The 20,087-nt window shown below is 39.8% G+C and overlaps 1 protein-coding gene across 1 annotated transcript; it reads left to right on the top strand.

Annotated features, from left to right (window-relative positions):
• Positions 1–1,458: 1,458 nt before the first annotated feature.
• Positions 1,459–17,805, top strand: LOC308299668 (anthrax toxin receptor 1-like; the record flags this gene model as incomplete). Its single annotated transcript, XM_080743459.1, has 19 exons — positions 1,459–1,478; positions 1,972–2,205; positions 5,231–5,302; positions 5,398–5,469; positions 5,592–5,673; positions 6,240–6,273; positions 7,257–7,336; positions 7,651–7,719; positions 8,009–8,089; positions 8,223–8,283; positions 8,858–8,956; positions 10,152–10,221; positions 11,231–11,309; positions 12,547–12,642; positions 12,820–12,861; positions 13,223–13,321; positions 14,773–14,940; positions 16,236–16,316; positions 17,404–17,805. 19 exons carry the CDS (start codon positions 1,459–1,461, stop codon positions 17,803–17,805), a joined length of 1,941 nt encoding a protein of 646 aa, XP_080599585.1.
• Positions 17,806–20,087: the final 2,282 nt, after the last annotated feature.

Here is a 20,087-nt window from a genome sequence, read left to right as displayed (position 1 = left end):
ATATCTTCTCTTCTTCGATCCACATGACAGTGACTTTTTCAGAGGACTTCTGTAAATACTCACACAGATCCCTCGGTGTTTGTAGGTCACTGCCTCCGAGGACATACATGTCTGCCTTACGCTTCAGCACCCCTCCCACACCATCAGGTGCGCCCTTTCCATGGGAACGCTCTGAAAAGTTCCAGGTGACCCTCTTGAATCCCCATGTATAAGGAATGCTGCTCATGAGGAAGCAGTTTGTGCGATTCCGGTTACCACCCATTTTCTGTTGTCAAGTGTCTTATATTAACTGCTTATAACGGATAGTTATTATAAAGTGTTACCACAATATAAGGTTTAGGTTTCTGTGAAGGGGTTTCTGCTCTGTCTGATGAATTTGCTGTATCACCGAATGAAGCTAAATTAAATTATGTAAAAATGTTTAAAACAATGTTAAAATGTTTTAAATGGACAAAAGAAACATGGGACTTATTTATTGTTATGTCTGTAGGAAAATACAGTATATATCATCTGGTGTGACAATCAAGTCATCTGGCGTGACAAGCAGATATGTCAGACCAGATGACGAAGTGTCACACCAGATGACGTTTTCTGCATTTAGGACTACCTTGAGGCTACCAGGTACACATTAGCATGCTAACAACATGCTAGCTATAACAAAACAACCTAGATTTACATGTAATTATGACCAAAGTTTCAAATAACTTTTGCTTTATTAATGAAAAAGGTGTCACACCAGATGACATCCAGAAGTGCCACACTTGTCAAAGTTTCAACAAGATGGCATTTCATGAAAATGTTAAAATCATAACTCACCTCAGACACCTGTCTTGCAGTTGTGCTGGGAGTGCTGAATAGCCTTACAGAAGAAGGACCTCTCTAGCCCAGTAGGTGTCCAAATTATTGCCTGTTTAATTTTTCCAAACTAGTGTCACACCAGATGATTTTGGTTTGGGGGACAAAATCTTTTTGATCAGAAATGACTGAAAACATTATGCTTGGACTTTGAAAAGATATAGGCTCACAAATAGACATTTTTTTTTGCCTAAATTCATTTTTAAATGAATTTTAGCAATTCTTTTTCTTAGTTTTATTCAAGTTCCCACTTTGAGAAACAAGGTCGGGACAGTCACACCAGATGACATTTACCATGTTTGGTTGAAGATTCTGAAGAAATGAGGAATGAAATGTTTTAATCTTGAGTAAGTTCACATAAAGCTTAATGTCCTGCACAATATTCAGAAGGTTTTTGACAAATATATTTTTTATTTATACATGTTTGACACCGAGGACAGCGAAAACGCTACGTCACGTCACCCACCTATTTCTAAAAGGGTTGCATGCACCTCATAGCACACAACAGATAAAACAAAGGCACATAAAAAGTGTACCTTTGAAGCCTGAGCTGCATGAAACAAATTATTTGATTGTCTCTTAATTCTTACACAACAAAGAAATATGCCTAAATTGTCCTCCAAGTCTGTAATGACCCACCAACATAATTGCAGTTCTAGTGAAATAATACCACTGCTTACCACTGAGTGGCACTGATGCTTTGTATCTAAAACGGGAAAGAAGTAACAAAGAAAGAAAACAAAACAAAGGAAAAGTATTAGCAAGCTGATTACAGTATATATCAACTATGCCATCTTGTAAGTTGTTACATTGTATAAGCAAACAGATGAAAAGAACAGATTTTGTAAAAAGCTGTATTGTGAATTTACAATGCTGTGTTTTGTTTGGGGTTTGGGGCTTTTCTACAAAGAGAGAGGGCAGAGAGGAAGAGAGAGAGAAAGCAGACCACTGTCTGTCCCATCAACTTCACTCCTCCTCTCCCGCTTCACAACTTCTGTTGTGGTATTATGGGACACTGATTCAGGAGTGAACTTTTCTATGCTTGGAGATCTGCTGTGGGAGCATGGCAGGCTGCAGCAAAGTGCCTTGAGGAGTCTACGGAGAAAGGGATTACAGATTCTTCCTGGAGAGCATTTTGAATTGTTTGACTTTTTCTTGGATTGTGCACTGCTTTCTCCCTACATTTGGGGTTATGTCCCGGCAGTGTTGGTGCAGGCAGGTGTTGGCTGCTGCGGAGCTGGGTATCTTTCTGATTGTCCTTGTGGCTTGCAGCCTAGGACAGAGCCATGGAAGGAGGGAGGCAGGGTCATCCTGCTATGGAGGATTTGACCTCTACTTTGTATTGGACAAGTGAGTTTCCCCACTGTTATGCCTGATTTTTTTTGGGGGCTTTTTATGCCTTTATTTGATAGGATAGTAGACTGACAGGAAATGGGGAGAGAGATGGGTAATGACATGTGGCAAAGGTCGTCCGGATTGGGAATCGACCGGCGACGCCAGCAGGCATCATAGCCTTGTATGTGGTATGCGCCTTGACCACCAGGCCAGCGGGCGCCCCGTTATGCCTGATTTTTACTGTGAGTTTACAGCAGCATGTATACACACCAGTTTTCTGGTAGGGAATCCAAAGCCACAGTAAACGTTTAATGATGACTCACAGTATTCTTGACTGAGCCACATTATCTTATCTGACTTACAGTATTGTAGAATTATACTAGTAGTGCAAACATACTAATTTCCCTATCTGTACTTTCTTGCAATATATATATATATATTCAGTGTATGTGTCTTTACATTGATTAGAAATGTGGTTATTAACTATTGGTTAATGTCTTGACAAAATGAGCTTGCATCTATATTAAATATTGCATTACAGCTGCTGCTGTCATAGTCCAGATGAAAAGAAAATGACAGAAGCAAACCACATCTAGTTCCTCTCAATGCCTGCCTGTAGAACCACTTCTCCATTAGAGCCAGATGTTCCAAAGCTCCAGAGTTTTTGGCTGTCTGTGTCTGGCCTGGGACACAGGCATCACAGCATAAATGGAAACATAAGGGAGGGAGAAGAAGAGAGGCAGTGCAGAGGGAAAAATATTAAATAGGTTGTGCATGTTTACCTCACAAAATTACCTCAATTACCATCTTTCCCCTTGCACAGGTTTTTGTTGCAGTGTTGATTCTTTTGTTGAGTTTGCACCTGCTAGGTTTGGCGCTGTATTGGGTTCATCCAAGGAGATAGCATTTACAGCCTGACCGATTTATCGTCTGGCCGATAATATCGGCAATTATTTGGCCACAACACATTTATTGCGACACATTTTGAGCTTGTATTGGCTCTTTTTGATATTTTGGGAATAAGGCTTAATGGTAAAAAATGAAAATAAACATTTAAGTTTCATATTGTTTGCTTTTTCATAGTATAATTAAAGTAAAATGATGTTTTTATATATTGAAGTTTAAAGGAGTAGTTCACCCCCAAAAAGACTTTTTTCTATTGATTAGTCACGCCATGGAGACTAGAGTTCAATAATATTTTTTGTTTTTTGTCGCATTCCTAAGACAAAAATGTGATAACAATAAATGTACCCCCATTTGTTCCGGATGGGGACCCATTTCGAAACGGGTCCCCATCCGGAATCAATGGGGGTAAATTTACTCGAATCAAATTTTTGTCTTAGGAATGTGACAAAAACCAAAAAATATTATTGAACTATCTAGTCTCCATGGCGTGACTAATCAATTGAAAAAAAAGTCATTTTGGGGGTGAACTACTCCTTTAATGCTTAATGTTTGCAGGGTAACAACAATGTTAGATCATACTGACATACTGAGCTAAGGAGGAAATGGAGGCAGAGTGGTTAGTCAATGAATCCACTTTGCATGTTTAAGGAAATTCACCATAGTTTCTGACCACAATCCACCCTCCTCTCATTTTAACAAAGTGTGTCTGCTACTGTAATATTGTAGGTCAGCTTTTGGGAGCGAAAGCTAACCTAAACCTTAAAACTTGAAATGAACCACCACCCAATTTTCTATTTTCATCTGTACATGAGACAGCATACAGTTGAAATTAATGTTTCCTTAAAGTGAGCAGGCATACAACTGGAGTAAGCACCTCACTGAGTCCAGTGATGTGACAGGTGTCCATGATCAGTGGTTGAAGAAGTACTCAAATGTGGCCAACATGTATATAGAGCTGAAGTGGTTAATGTATGTTTTGTAATAATAATCAAAATCTGCAAAGTAACTAGTAACTAAGGTTTTGAAATAAATGTACTGGAGTAAAAGTACAATATTTGGATCCAAGATGTATTGGAGTAGAAGTATTGGAAATTGGAATATTAAGTAAAGTACAAATATCTCAAACGTACAGTACTTAAGTAAATGTACTTAGTTACTTTACACCACTGTCCATGATGGAGATACTATATGGCGATCTGTTAACCACTTTCAACCTGCATTCTTTACTACTGTGAGCATGTCATTATATACAGTAGCTCTGGTCCATAGCGTTAGTGGAGAACTCCACTAACGCTATGGACCAGAGCTAGTCATTATAGAGGAAAACGTTCACAAAGTGTGATATTTGTGAGCTTATTGATGGGCTTATGAGATTTTCCTAAGTATAAAATAGGGCTTAAGTTAAATGCTAAGCTCACATTCACTCTAGTTGTACCTGTGGCCTGTTTTACTGGTCATTGACCTCAGGACATGACAATTGCATGTTGCAGGGACTTTGAACCCTTGATGCTGAGTGCCATGCAGGAAGGCATTGAGTACCATTTTTATAGTCTTTGGTATGAGTGGGCTCACAACTCAACCCCGGTCCCCGACCACCCACACTCTAATCACAAGGGCACTTAGAAATGTGTGAGAGTGAACATAAGGCTTAACTGTACAGGAAAAGAATGCATTACCGACAGTGCAGTGGTTTCCATACTTTTTGTAACCAAGCCACACCAAAGGGCAAGTCAACATCTCAAGGCACACCTGTATTCATATTCATGCCAATTGGCCTCTACAACACATAGTGCCGAGAAGGCCAAGTAGCGACCGTCAGGTCACACATAGTATCACTATGCGACGCAAGTGTGTCTCAGCACACCGTTTGGGAACCACTGAATAGTGTATAACAAATTTCACTGCAGCACTATTTTGGGTTAGCCTCGTAAACCGCCCACTTTACGGAAGTTGCTCGTTTTGGGTCATTATACAGTAGGTGAAGATACAAAAAAATAAATGGGGGGAGGGATCTATAATCTCACAATGCAACGTTATGTAACATGTTGTGAGTTAGTAGATCTGCTTTTGTTTGCTGTTTTTGAACAGTATGTGTACAGTACAATTCAAGCTGAATCACCCTGTTTCTTCCTAGATCTGGCAGTGTGCAGCATCACTGGAATGAGATCTATTACTTTGTTGACCACCTTGCTCACAAGTTCATCAGGTATGTGCACACAGTGAAGGCCAGTTTGAATCATAGAAGACAATGGAATATTGTATTGTATACAATATTCTGAATATTATACCTCTTCTTTGAAGTCCCCAGCTACGGATGTCCTTCATTGTATTTTCAACTGAAGGAAGAATTCTGATGAAGCTTACTGAAGACAGGCAAGGCACACATGCACAATTACCTATAATGCCTCAATATTTTTGTTTTGCTTCTTTATTGTGACAATAGTTGGCCAATAGTATTCCAATCTTGTGAAATATGTTTGTGTATTTATGATCAGAGAGCAAATTCGGGCTGGGCTTGAGGAGCTACGCATGGTGCAACCTGGTGGAGATACCTTCATGCACAAAGGGTTCCAAAGAGTAAGTGTCTTTAAAAAAAATACTAATAACATTTTCAAAAATAGCAAAAATAGACAATCTACATGCTCACAACGGGTCGCGTCTTGATCTACACATTTACATGTACTGTATAGCTGTTGAACCATACCGGCAAACAATATATTCAACCATTATGAACACATGGGAACTTGCTTTAGGGATTTAGTACACCACTAAATAATCTCTCCAAAAAGAGAGGCAAAAAATGTTTACTTTCTCATAGTTTAATTTTACCGTGCTCTGTACACCCTGAATTGTTGAAGTGCAAAAGTGTCAAACATAACACATACAAATTATTGATGATACCCAGCCAGTATACTGTACCTGCTGTACTTTGCTCAACACTGCAATCAATTTCATGAATTAAATAAGAATTCATAATCCCAAAAGTACAAGGTAAATTAAGCAACAGTAAGCAATAAAAACAAATTATCAGGTAAAAGGACAATAGGTTTTATAAACATTTAACCAATGAAAAGTATTAACATGGGCTTGTGACTTAATAATAACTACTACAATTTACTTACAATACACATTTTCTCCCACAGGCCAGTGAGCAAATTTACTATGGGACTGGAGATGGTGAGTAGAATATCATCCCATCTTGCTACATTTATTGATTTTGTGATTACATTTCAATCATGCTTTCTGCAGACAGACAGAGGGAACTCTATTCATGTGTCAGGACTCAGGAAGCAAATATTCTGTATCATATAAAGATGTCAACAGCAACATCTGCACAATTAATTTAAGTGGTTTTTTTTTATTCACAGCATAATCTTAACCTATGTAATACCTGCAACAGTTAATGTAATGGCTAATATTGACTTTGTCATATGACCATGTTAAAATAACTGAAAATAACAGGGCATGATCACTGTTTGTTGGTTGATAATCATTGAGCAGCTTAGCCCGGGTGTTCCAACAAAATGCAACTGTTTGTGGGAGGGAAGTCAGTCTGGGAGGAGGTTCTTTGTCACTGCAGTGCACACCTACAGGTTGGTCAAGGGCACCTGTAAGCAGGGGTGATGAACTAAGACGGGGGTCAGCAACCCGTGGCTCTAGAGCCGCATGCGGCTCCTTAGCGCCACTCTAGTGGCTCCCTGTAGCTTTTTCAAAAATGTAGGCAGAAACCTTGTATCTCCAAGTACCAAGTATCAAATTTGTATGTTTTTTTTCTCCGCAAAGTAAAGCCCTGCTTCATCAGACAAGACGCACAAAAGTAGTGAAAACAGCAGATCTACAAGCACACAACGCCTCGTGGTGTGCTTGTAGATCGGCTGTTTTCACTAGTTTAGTTCATTTTTTAAATAATAAATACAAAACGAAGTTTTAGACATTCAAGGTTTCCACCCGACAACGACGATATACAGGGTATAAGGCAGGCGACATTCCATGTGTATTAGAGGAGGCATGTGGTATCAAAACAATCACAAGGATCAACTAGTCTGACTCTGACCAACCAGAGTCAGCAGTGACAAATTAGGGAATTTGCAATTTGGCAAAAAAAAAAATCATTGAGCAACTTGTGGTGATGATTTTCTTCATTTGCTTTTATGTATCAGGTTACCGTATAGCCAGTGTTATCATTGCCTTGACGGACGGTGAACTTAGAGAGAATGAGTTTGACTTGGCAGAAAGAGAGGTGAGATTATCTGAAAATTACAAATACATATACAGTGAGATTACACAAGAAAATGTAATAATTCACAGATGGAGAAATATTCTCTTGCAATCTCCTATTCACATACTCACAGTAGAGTACACAAGCACACAATGGCAATAGTGACACGAATTTGATCACTTACAACTGAAATGTCACCATCATTGCCCTTGTTTTATAGTGCGGCAAACCTTGCAGATGGATAAATGGTTTAAGTGGTTAATATTAATATTTCTGACCATGATATTACAGGAAATATCTTTTTCTCTCACAATATGTCTTTTGTCTCAATTAAGGCCAGCAGAGCACGTCAGCTGGGCGCTACAGTGTACTGTGTAGGAGTAAAAGATTTCAATGAAACCCAGGTAACGTTCGCGACTCACTCTGGGTGGGCATGCATGCATTTCCAGAGCATGTTTATTTTTACAGATCAATCAATCGATTGTGGCTTTGATCAAGTTGTATAATCTAAGTTCCTATCTATTGGTATCATAAAAAAAAATCATATTATTCATTATCATTGAACTCGTTTGGAATATCCTCGCGGCCCACCAGTGGGCCCTTGGGAATCACTACTCTATCTTATCTATAAAAATAATTAAATACAAAAAGGAATGTACATATCTTTGCTTTACTCCTCATATCCCATGACAGCTTTGGACTATTGCTGACAGCAAAGATCACGTCTTCCCTGTGAATGATGGATTCCAAGCGCTGCAAGGGGTCATTGGCTCGGTATGAAAGAGGGATTTGTCTGCTTTGATGTTACCGACAGATTATTTGAGAACTTATGCTTTATTATGTAGCTCATTTCAATAGTTTATCTGAAACTAGTTAAGCTTTGCATTCCATTTCCCCCCCATCTCAGATCCTGAAGAAATCATGCATTGAGATCCTGGCTGTAGAACCCTCTAGCATCTGTGAAGGAGGTATTGTAAGAGTTGCGCAATTCCAAATTAGCAAGTCTGTTTGCTGGGGGAATGATGGGGGAATCAAGGCCTCTGCTTTTGATATCCCCCCCTGGTCAGGGTGGGGATTTTGTCTGTAAAAAGTAAAAACTATGTTGAAAGAAATGCAAATGCTCTCTTTCCATGCCAAGGCAGCATTCAAGAGAATTGCCTTGTCCAAACTCTCCTGAACTTGAATGCATCATCTTATGTTGAAAGAATTGCCCTCTCTCTGTAGAAATCCATGCTGTTACGCCACAACTCATAATCAAGTCAGAATTTACATGATTATGCTTAGTTCAGTGTGATATCACGCACCGAAAATAGCCTCCAAGCTCACAACGTGTCAATATTTCCACCAAAAGGCCCTTATAGACATTTCAGACCCTGCCTCTCTAACATTCTTTGCACGTCCCTGGTCAGTCACTGTTATCGGCCGTGGGGATACGTTTTATCTCTCTGCTTCTGCTCAGACTGAATATTTGTCAAATTTTTGTGTCTGTGCTTCATGGAAAATATGACATTGCTGTTGTATTCCTTTTTCATCCCACCATAGAAACATTCCAGGTCGTAGTCAAGGGAAATGGCTTCCTCCATGCCCGAGATGTGCAAAAAGTTCTCTGCAGCTTCCGTATCAATGACACAGTAACGTTGAGTAAGTATCCCCACATTTAAACCTGATTAAACATTACATTAATCAAATTTTCTGGACTCAACTGTTGAATTGTCACACAGTTTTACAGTATTGCTTAGCAATGGCTATTTTAATTGATTTTATTTTACTTGTCAATGTTTGCTTTGGATCCTTTATTTATTAACTACTGTACTGGCTATGTTTATTTGAAAAGAAGATTTGTTAAAACACATCTGCAATCAGAATTTACAAACAAAACCACCATCAAAAACCAAAACACGCACTGGAAAGGATTTTGTTTATTACAATTATTTATTAAGATCTTTTAAGTTACCCAGCATCACATTTTTAACGTTGGACATACTGTATTCTTGGAACGGACTAATCTTTTGACCATTGAATAGCAATAGCTCCATTTGAGGAAGGAAACACATTGTTTAAAAATAATCCTGTATTGTGCACTCTAATTCAAATGAATCAAAGGGGAACGTGGGCGATGTTTAAGGTAAACCGTATTATTCCACAGTGAGTACATTGAAAATTAGTCAATGAGACAATGACACAACACTTCCAAGTGTGTTCAGTGTGCTGACAGCTTGCTCTCGCTGCATTGGAAAATCTACAGGTTTTGACTTGAACACTCAGTGACTTTAAGGTTGGCTTTCATCTTCCATCTGCAGTAAATTAGGTTGTAGCTTTACAACATAACACTGAAAGTTTTTCCATCATCGATGGCGGATCCTATGGCATTGATCAACCTCGCCATGAAACTGACCCGCCTCAGCACTTTTCAATAGTGACAGTTTTGCACAGCGCAGGCTACTGAACTCTGAAAACATGTTTGTTTTGGCCACAGAAATGTCATATCGACATACTATAAATTTACAGTATGTCCTCCCCAAACTATGGTCACAGTCTTGCTTTGCATCAGCTGGTGTATTACTTAAGGCTTCTCAGATGTCTAAAGGGAGTGAGACTCTCATCTATGTCTCAGCACACACTCTAGACACACACTCAGCCAGGGTAAATAAACCACAATAGTTATTCGTTTTCTTCATTTTCCATAATGATGGGAAGTTCAGGAATTTAATATTTGAGGCTTTCTGAAGTTTTCTGGCCAGTAGAGAATCAAACTGCATTGCGTTGTTTTATGTGCACCACACAGTATGCTGTATTTACCATGACACAACAACATCAGTATTCTCTCTTCCTGCAGTGAAAAGACCACTGGTAGTGAAAGACACCTTCCTGTTGTGTCCTGCTCCTGTTCTGGAGAAGGAGGGAACGTAAGTGATTAAATTAGTTTCAATACTATAAACAGCAAGTCTTTAATTCTGTTCCACATTCCTTTAATTCCTTTATTAAGCATAGCTTCAGATATTGTGTCATTGCAAAGACATAATTAAATGTCACTTTAACTGTGTTTTGTCTTAAGTTACATGGTTTGGCATCAAAGTGTCATGCGGCAACAAAAAGCCACATGACAAAATTACTTTTTCACCAGAAAAAAAAAAGTTTAAAAAGTATTATTTTGACCGGGCACGTACCTTTTAGGCGAAGCCCGAACTGGCGAAGTGGGGAAATGTCCGATACCGTAGCGATCTGGCGAACGTCTTCTGGACAGGGCGTTTATCGTGCGCTTGCCCAGGCCTTACGGCCTGGGCATAAATATAACGATTGCATTCACCACGGCTTCGTAACTCGCGCGGCGCTCCGCCGGCCGCGCGGCCCTGGCCCGCTCTTCGCGGCCACTCGCGCCTGCGGCGCTCGGGGGCGAAGAGCAGGACCAAGGTCCGCTGGCCTTCGCGCCGCTTGCAGTGTCGTGGACAATCGATTCGCCAGATCGCTACGGTAGGAGACAAATCCCCACTTCGCCAGTTCGGGCTTCGCCAGAACAGGACTTTCCCATTTTGACCTGCAGCAGGTAGCAGCACACTATTTTGCCAAAGCATAAATCAGGATTAATTCAGTATATTGCACAATTACAGGATCACAGAAAAGTTTTCCCATAAACTTGATGTGTCATAATTCAACTCAAACAGCGTGATTATCTGTCAACAACAAATCACATAACAGTAACCGTATCCAGTAAATTATTGGTGAACCAAAATCAATGTTACCTAGATTGGTTCAGTCAAGCACAAATGAGGTGTGTTCTCAGACTCATCTCCCCCTAAATGTAAGCAGGAGGACATTCACAGGTTTCGATTAAAACAAAAAACAAACAAACGTTTTAGACATTTTACGAATGTATTATATGCCTCCAGCTGTCACCTTATCATCTCTTACACTCAGGTCTGCCACTCTCCATGTCAGCATGAATAATGGCCTCAGCTTCATCTCCAGCTCTGTGACAATAACTACAGTCAGCTGTGTAAGTAAGCTCTTAAGCAGAGGGACTAACAATTGGAATTTTTAAAAAAGAAGAAAAGAAAATGTACTCATTCCATTGAATAACTGCAAAGTTTCACTGTCAGACAAGGATCATGAACTAATCAATTTCAACCCATCTGTATGGTACGCAGTGGTTCTTAAACCTTTTAAATTGAAGGACCCCCCCCTTTTGATATGCATTAGGCCACAGACCTCTAACTCTGACATTGTACAAAAGGTCCATTTGGTTTCTAATTATAGTATTCAGTATTTTAACTGTGGTTTTAGAACGACTGTGGTCCATTTGGTTTAATTATTATTTCTAATAAAGTCTAATAAAGAAAGCAATGACATGTTGAGCATGTAATCTATTTTTTCATTATTTAAGAAGTGGCTAACTCTTCCTTTACCTCTCAAAAGAGATGTGATGCATACAGTAGAGCCTGAACATGACATGTCATTGTACCAGGCCCTGTTTGATGAACTAGACATTGGAAAAAATAACTACATTTTAAGTAATTGTCAGTTCTGTCACTAGAACTACTACTACTACTTTTATATAGAGCACCTTTAAAAAAAATTACACTTTCAAAACGCTTCATAGCTGCCATTAACGAACAATGGCAGCAGAACACTGCAGTCAACTTCGAGCAAAATGGAAAAGGATAGAAAACTAGTCTATAAAATTGTGTTTTAAGGAGAGGTTTAAAAGAAGACACGGTTCTGGCTTTTCCTCAGGCAGGTTATTGTTCCAAAGTCTCTAGGCTCTAACGGTAAAACCATGCTTGCCTTTACTGGCAAGCTTGCCTGAACTGCCAGAAGGGAGTTCAGGCAAGCAAGCTCATACCGGGTTAGCAATAAAGAAATATATTGAGGGGCCAATTATGCCCTTCAAACCCTGACCATTTCTCTTAAGTAATATGTTAAATATTAGAGGTGTAGCGACATAGTAACTGCATCGAAGAGTCGATTTTAACGATTTTCTATATCGTTATGGAAACAGCAACATTTACTTTTTTATTGTATCGAATCTTTTTGCATCAATATCGTCCATGTATCGTATTGTCAACCATGTATCGTGAGGCGTATCGTATCGATGTTAAAATGTTTGGTTACACCCCTATTAAATATGTAAAGTATAACACACACTATCGGACCACAATGCCATCACCATTGTAAGTAGTAAACACAATTGTCAGTTATTGTCTAATGGATATGTTGTCTACCATCCTTTCCAGTCTGATGGAACCATTGTGGCCATAGCTCTTCTCATCCTTCTGCTTCTGCTGACAATTGCTCTGCTCTGGTGGTTTTGGCCTCTCTGCTGCACTGTGGTATGTCAGCCATATTGGAATATTAGGACACCACATGGTCTTCATGTAAACAGAAGTGGGCCTTCCTCAGTCATTTAAAATGAACCAATATAAATAATGGGTGTTCATACAAAGGAACAAAAAACGGATTTAGTCATCCATTGACTGTGCATTTTATCTTGATTATCTTTCTCACAGGTTATCCATGAACCCCCACCTCCAGTGATTGAGGACAGCTCTGTAAGTTTGTTTCTCTCATAATATGATCGATGTCTGTAAAAAAAAGTCTTAACTACTTAAAACCTATGTAGGGGGTTCCAGGGGGTCCCCAGCAAAATGAGGAACTGTTAGCCTAGCCTAGCTAGTTCCATGTCGTAAAACCTACAGCTGGCCTATAACTCACACATGCACGCACATGCACGCACGGGCACACACGCACACACGCACGCACGCACGCACGCACGCACGCGCACACACACACACACGCACACACACACACACGCACACACACACACACACACACACACACACACACACACACACACGACAACAGAGTTGAAACAGCATTTCAATGTACATTTTCATCCTTCCAACATTTTAGGATGATGAGGATGAGGATGGCTACCCGAATAAAGGATGGCCCACCGTAGACGCGTCATATTATGGAGGCCGTGGAGTGGGGGGGATCAAAAGGATGGAGGTAGGGAAACTTTTCATTCAGATACAGTACAACTGTAAAAAATGTTAATTTAACTGTGTAAAGGTTGTGGCTCTGCTGCACTCTGTTGCCAACAAGTAGAGCAAAGTAGAGTTTGACAGTGACTCAGCTCTGAATCTGATCGTTAACCACTTAAGACCTATTTCTTGTTGTTGCAAATAGGCGAAAAGAGATGTGATGTACAGTAGGCCTACTGTAGCTCTGCTATTTTTGAGTTTCAGAAGATTCTGGAAGATCCTGGCCGACGGGTGGACCGCGGCCACGACACTCTCACATAACCGTGAACAAACCCTATATGCCCATATATAGGCATGTCACTATGACTCAGACATAACCATAAACAAACCCTGTATGCCCATATATAGGCGTGCCACTATGACTGAGACATAACCATAAACAAACCCGGCCATATACCATAGGCATGGAGATACGGTTGTCTTGAGCCACAGATCCAACCGATTTGCCCATCTACGGTTATTTGCATACTGTACGTACAGTATATGGGACCGACTGACTTCAAACTCGGCATGTGCATCGACAAAGGGAGTGCAGGGCTTAACACAGCCAGTAGATCGAGTGACTGACGGAAATCCAACAGATCTTCAAGATCAAGATTCGGACAGATCTTTTAAGGGTCCATTTGGTCCCTAATTATCAATCATTTAGCCCCTGGAACCCTCTCAAGGAGCATAGATGTATTAGTTTCAATCGCAGGGCTAATTTATACTTGGTCACGTCGTTGCTTGCTGTGTTACTATTTTCAACTGACAAATGTGGCGACATGTTTTTCAGTTGAAGACATATGGCTTCTGGGAACCATTTAGAAGGATGCTAGAGTGAAGTGATGTGGACAAATATAGTGTGGTTGAAGATAAAACAGGATGTGGTAGCTGTTTTGGAAGAGTTGTCGACACACAATGGAGTACTTAGGTAACCCAGCCAGGAGGGAGTCACAGTCGTCCGGGTAGGATAATGGGGGAAAAATCTTTTCTGTGGAGAAACAATCTTCCAGGACTGGGCTGTGATGATGGGTGATGTAAATCACTAGTGATAGAGAATATGTGAAATTGGAAGAACGCGGGAGAAATGTCCCTTTAATGTGGATATCCAATGTCAAAACAAAGCCTGATTTATACTGTGTCATATGGCAATAAATTAACCACATGAACCCTAGTGTCCCAATTAATTACTGTATGTTGCAATACGACGCATGTAGATTGGCTATTTGATCTAGAGTGAAAGACACATTTAGAGATTGAAAATGGCAGCTGTCATCCAACAAGCCTTTACACATATGCTGCATGATTAATAGACCACCTTTAAAGTTACATTTGGGGGATGTCAAGAAAGAAAGAAAGAAAGAGTTGATCCATGTTGAAAATATAGTGTGGAAAGGATTCAGCGTAGAATTGTCAACTGCTGTCTCTTTTCAGGTCCATTGGGGAGATAAAGGCTCTACTGAGGAGGGGGCTAAACTGGAGATGGCCAAACATGGCCGTGTGGTGAAGCCCGCACAGGTGTATGACCCACTTCCACTACGTACATACAACAATGGCATGCATAAACCTATGCGCTCCCGAAAGTGGTATTCCCCTATCAAGGTAAGCAATTCACACACCATTTGAGATGCATTAGAGAAACTCTTCAGTTACAGAATTCAGAGGGATTCATACAGATCACACTGCAACCATCATTTAAATGCTAAAGATTATCTTAAATGTATCTTCATAGAGAGGTTCCTTCGTGCGGGCATTCAGGAGGTAAAACCACTTTGACTGAAACCAGCTGTGATTAAAGTCAGCTAGAGCAATGGTTCTCCAAGTGTGGTCCAGGGGACCACCATCCCTTGAGGGGGTCCACAGTCAATATATAACATTGAAATCAATTAACCACAATATGATCTACAAGCTCACAACACATCACATTTAAAAATATTGTATTATTTGGGTTGTATTTGGGTAAAAATGTTTCCATTTTAACAACACAAATCTTGTATGGGGGTCCCTGGCAACAAGTATAATACATATGCATGGTCCTTGACCGCTGAGCTAAAGTAAGGAGCTACAGTAAGTGATAATGAGACATCAAAGTCTATCTCAAAGTAGAAAGATGCCATATACAGTATGCAGCTGTAAAGAGCGCTGCTTTATTTCTGACCCCTAGTTGTGCAGAAACCCGCCTATGCTCCTAATTTCAAAATGCGATTCCGATTCCAGATGAGATTCTAGGATCTGAAACTATGTTCAGTTTCTATAGGAGCTGTGGGCTGTGTGCTACCAAGAAACGGTTAATGTAATTTGTTTCATAATGTATTATTAGTCAGCTGGATCAACAGTAATAAGAACCAGGCATGGAATGAACCAACCTCTGGATATGAGATCTGTTGAGCTGGTGTTATTCCCAAGAAAAATATGCTCTTGCCTCTTGTCTGTTTGACTGTGCCTTTTTGCATGCAATATATCATGTGACAGAGCTAAAGGCAAGCACGAGTGGAAGTTATTCAGTGTCAGGCAAGGAAAACTTGTGAATTCACTGTCAGACAGATGGGCTACGCATTCAGAAATGACAGATAAAGATGTTTTGGAAAACATTTGCTTGAATGAAATTGAAATATATTTAACAACATTAACACTAGCATCTGTATTTTAGGCAACTTTTCAAAAACATTTTTCAGCTATTTAAATCAGTTTAATTAAGTCCATTTTCACAATTATTATTTGCTCACATTGATGCGATGTGTCGTGAGCTTCTAGATTGGCTATTTTAGCTATTTGTTGTATGATGAAGTATATAGGGCTTAAGTGGTTAATGGCCATTCTTACTTGCTTGTGATTGGATATTGTTGCAACCACTCAACATATTTAACAAATTATCATCTCAAACCATCTTGGTTTAGGGAAAGTTGGATGCCCTGTGTGTGTTCATGAGGAGAGGCTACGATCGAGTGTCTGTGATGCGACCTCATCCTGGGGACAAGGTGAGCAACTGTGTTCTATTTGTCTGTCATTCAATGTTATATGAGATACTTTAATGGTTTCCAGTGGAAATAAGCTTAGTCTTTTCATGGATCTCCTTTTAGTAGACCTTGTACCAGTGAACTGCACCGTCATGAAACTGTACCTTTTCCTATGCAAACTTCTAATAAAGTCTTCAATCAATCAATCAAACAAACAAACCACACAACCATTTGAAGGCAAGATCCAGATCTAAACTGATAGAGATGTAGTTACACTTCCAAGTTTAATCAGATTATTATTGTTGTTGTAAAAGAACCATGATTAGTCTTATCTGATTGTTGTAGGCGGACAAAATCTTTTAATTAATGCAGTTAATAACATTGTTAATGTCTTGTCAGGCAGACATTTTACCAGATTGCACACTAAATAATCTTAGAAAAAGACTTGAAGGATTGGGAACCAAGGCACAGGATAAAAACAAAAACAAAAAAAATAAATAAAAGAGAGAAACCATTGACTGTCAAAATCTCTTCTCAAAAGAATTAAAAAAATGTCACATCTGTACCTAATCATGAATAAACAGAAGTAGTAACTATGATGAAGGCCCTGAAAGAAATCGCATACAGATAAAGGCCATTTACCATAATAAACAAGATTTAGCAAGCATTACTATTCTCCTGAGCCCGTCGGAATGCTCTTGCCTGCAAAAGCCATTAAGAGCAGATGATACTGTACCTACCTCCCCCTACTCCTCCTAACTTCAGCATGGCGGCCTTGGCAGACGAGCTGTTTTCTTCCATGACCAGGACTAGCATAGGCATTTCCTCTTTCCATCTACTGAAAGTTCTACCCTACTAAATCTGCCAAACAATTGCTTTGCCACAGTATCTAGCCACAGAACGTTCATAGCAGGCCGATTCAGCGCAGGTTTTTGTTCCTAGACTGTAGCAACATTTCACATATTTCGTTTCGTTTCGCATATGGGTTTACGACCCTGGAGTTGACTATGTATGACAAATGAGACCATAAACAACCTGATGACCTATGGTTTATGATTGACAATTAATCATGCGTAGTACTGATATCGTTTCCCTTTTTTGATTACAGGGCAAGTGCATTAACTTCACCCGTACCAAATCCTACCCTGCTCCTCGATATCCCATCTACAACCACCCCTCCACCTCCACACCCATCTACACGTTGCCTCACAGTTACAACCGCGGCCCCTCGCCGCATCCCCTCACTGACGTGCCCCCATCGCCAACGTCTACTCTCCCCCCACTGCCCTCCACTCCTCCCCCCTCCTCTATCACTCCTCCCCCTTACACTCCACCCCCAAACAGAGCTCTGCCCCCAACCACCATGTCGCTGCATGCCCCCCCTACCCCTCCTCTGCTTTGCTCCTCCACGCCTCCCTCCCCGACTGGCTCTCTGCCCCCGCTGCCCCAAGACCCGCCCCCTTGTAGAGCCCCTCCTCCTTCTCGTCCCCCACCACGCCCCTCTCATTAGAACTCTGCAGATGAATGACGACCACCGATGCAATGGATCAAATGTCAAATAAATCATGCATAAACTACAGGGTCACCTGAAAAGGGGAAAATGGGGGGGGGGGGGGGGGGGGGGGGGAGCTGTTGCTCAAGGCACACCTATTATTTTCATAGTGAAAATAGCCAAGCTTGTTTTTGTTTTTGTGATCTTAGAAAAAAATAAAAAATAAATAAACAACATAATGATGAGATGACATGCCCAAAATAGGGCCATCAGATTGAAAGTGCTTAAAATAAAATACAATTTAATGTAGTGAATTTGCCTCTGAATAGGGAAATCCACACAAAGTGCACATAAAGTAAATTATATTGTAGATTTAAAAATAATTCATAACCTTTGGTAGTTAAATGGCTAATATATGACACGTGGTTCCTATGATGTCTCATTACCTTATAGCAGTATAGTGTAGCAAGCCCAGCTTTGTCTATCAAAAAGACTGGTAGAGCTAAGCAATCAGTTCTTAAGTTGCAATCTGGAGATTATTTTAATGAATACAATATGAATTAACCACTCTGTATATTGATACACTATAACTAGTACATGTGCAGTGGTTGGAGAGGTGGTCTGTGGTCTCCCAACTCTTCCATTGAGAAATGGAGACCCTGGTGTGTGTGTCAGGTGGGATGCCTACTAGGGCATTCACGAATAGTGATTTTTAGTATTCGAATTATTCGACCTCAAAGTATTCGAATAGTCGAATATTCGACAGGAATCGCCAAACGGTCAAATATTAAGTCAGCAAGAGGCAAACATTGTGAAAATAGCCGATCTACATGCTCACAACGCCTCGCGTTGCGAGGCGTTGTGAGCATGTAGATCGGCTATTTTCACAATATTTATCTGCGGAACCGAGTCACATTAAATGTAATACCTACAATTCCAAGTGCTTGTCAGGGTGGGGGTCCCCAGTTCAAATATGTTTATTTTGGGGGTCACAGCCTAAAAAGGTTTGAGAACCCCTGGTATAGACTATTAACAAATTCATCCACCAGGGGCATTGACAACTCATTCTTATGACTTCCTATCTAGCCAAGCTTTAAAAACGATATACTTTTTAAAGAGAAAACAAAAAAACAAAAAAAATATCAGAATATTCGACTTTGGTGAACAACATCGAATAGTGACTTTGATATTCGAATATTTGGTGAATGCCCTAACGCCTACTGGCTGACGAGTAGTACTAGCTGAAGCTCATAAACACATTATCTTTCCTGGCCAAGCAAGGATTCGTGGTTGAAGTTTGTTGAAATCCCGGATAGGACGTGAAACTTTTGACGGATTGCAGCTTTAAGATAATAAATGTGTCATGTTTCTGGTATCAACTCAGGAGTTCTGTTATGATGTCTTAATAGTTTATATTTGCATTCTATTCTTTGCCTGATTTGAATTAGATCTTGTGATCTGATGCAATCTTCTCACTGCTTTGCGCAGTAAAGCACAATGATAAACAATTTGAACAGCAGGGACTAAAGGGCTCAGCATTTGACTCATGTGTTTTATACATGTATCTCTGGTTGGCATTTCTTATCATTTTATGTGCTTTTATTTTTTCTTTGAAAAATATATTATTTGTGAATGAATACTTCAATAAAGAATTAAATGTTGCCTTACTGCAAATTATGTCTAATTTCTTGAATAAATATAGTACAATTGATTAGTGAAACTATGACACTGTATTTAGTACTCTACTTAGTACAGTACTTTAACTATTTTAACTAACACAAGTGGATATCAGCAATATTCTGGGTAGTAAAGATGCCTAAAGTAAACCGTCTCCAAAATAGAGAGTGATTGATTGATTGATTGAAGACTTTATTAGAAGTTTGCATAGGAAAAGGTACCATTTCATGACAGTACAACTCACTGGTACAAGGTCAACTGAAAGGATACCCCAAAACAGTTTCAATTGGGGTCCTTTTTTAGCTTATAACAGAATGACAAATAAATAAAGAGCTGGGTGAGCAATTTATGATACTATAGAAACAAACGTTGTGGCTAGCTTTATGTAAGGAATTGTTTCAGCTTTTAAAATAAATCAATTTCCTTGTAAGGTAATTGAAATAAATTGTCGTCAATAACCTTGTATAAAGAGCACAGTCCATGTGGTTGATATCCGAGAAAAGATCTTGTAGATCTGCTATTTGGAAGCAAATGCACAGATATCCAAATATTACTTTTGACATCGCTCTTACTTTGAGTTTTCCTTATTTCATAGAAATTCTTTTAACAATTTAATAGTGTCA

This window comes from Nannobrachium achirus, assembly GCF_963921795.1.
Source record: "Nannobrachium achirus genome assembly, chromosome: 15".
Classification (NCBI taxonomy): Eukaryota; Metazoa; Chordata; class Actinopteri; order Myctophiformes; family Myctophidae; genus Nannobrachium; species Nannobrachium achirus.
Note: the sequence above shows the minus strand (reverse complement) of the source record. Positions and strands in the feature narration are given on the sequence as shown.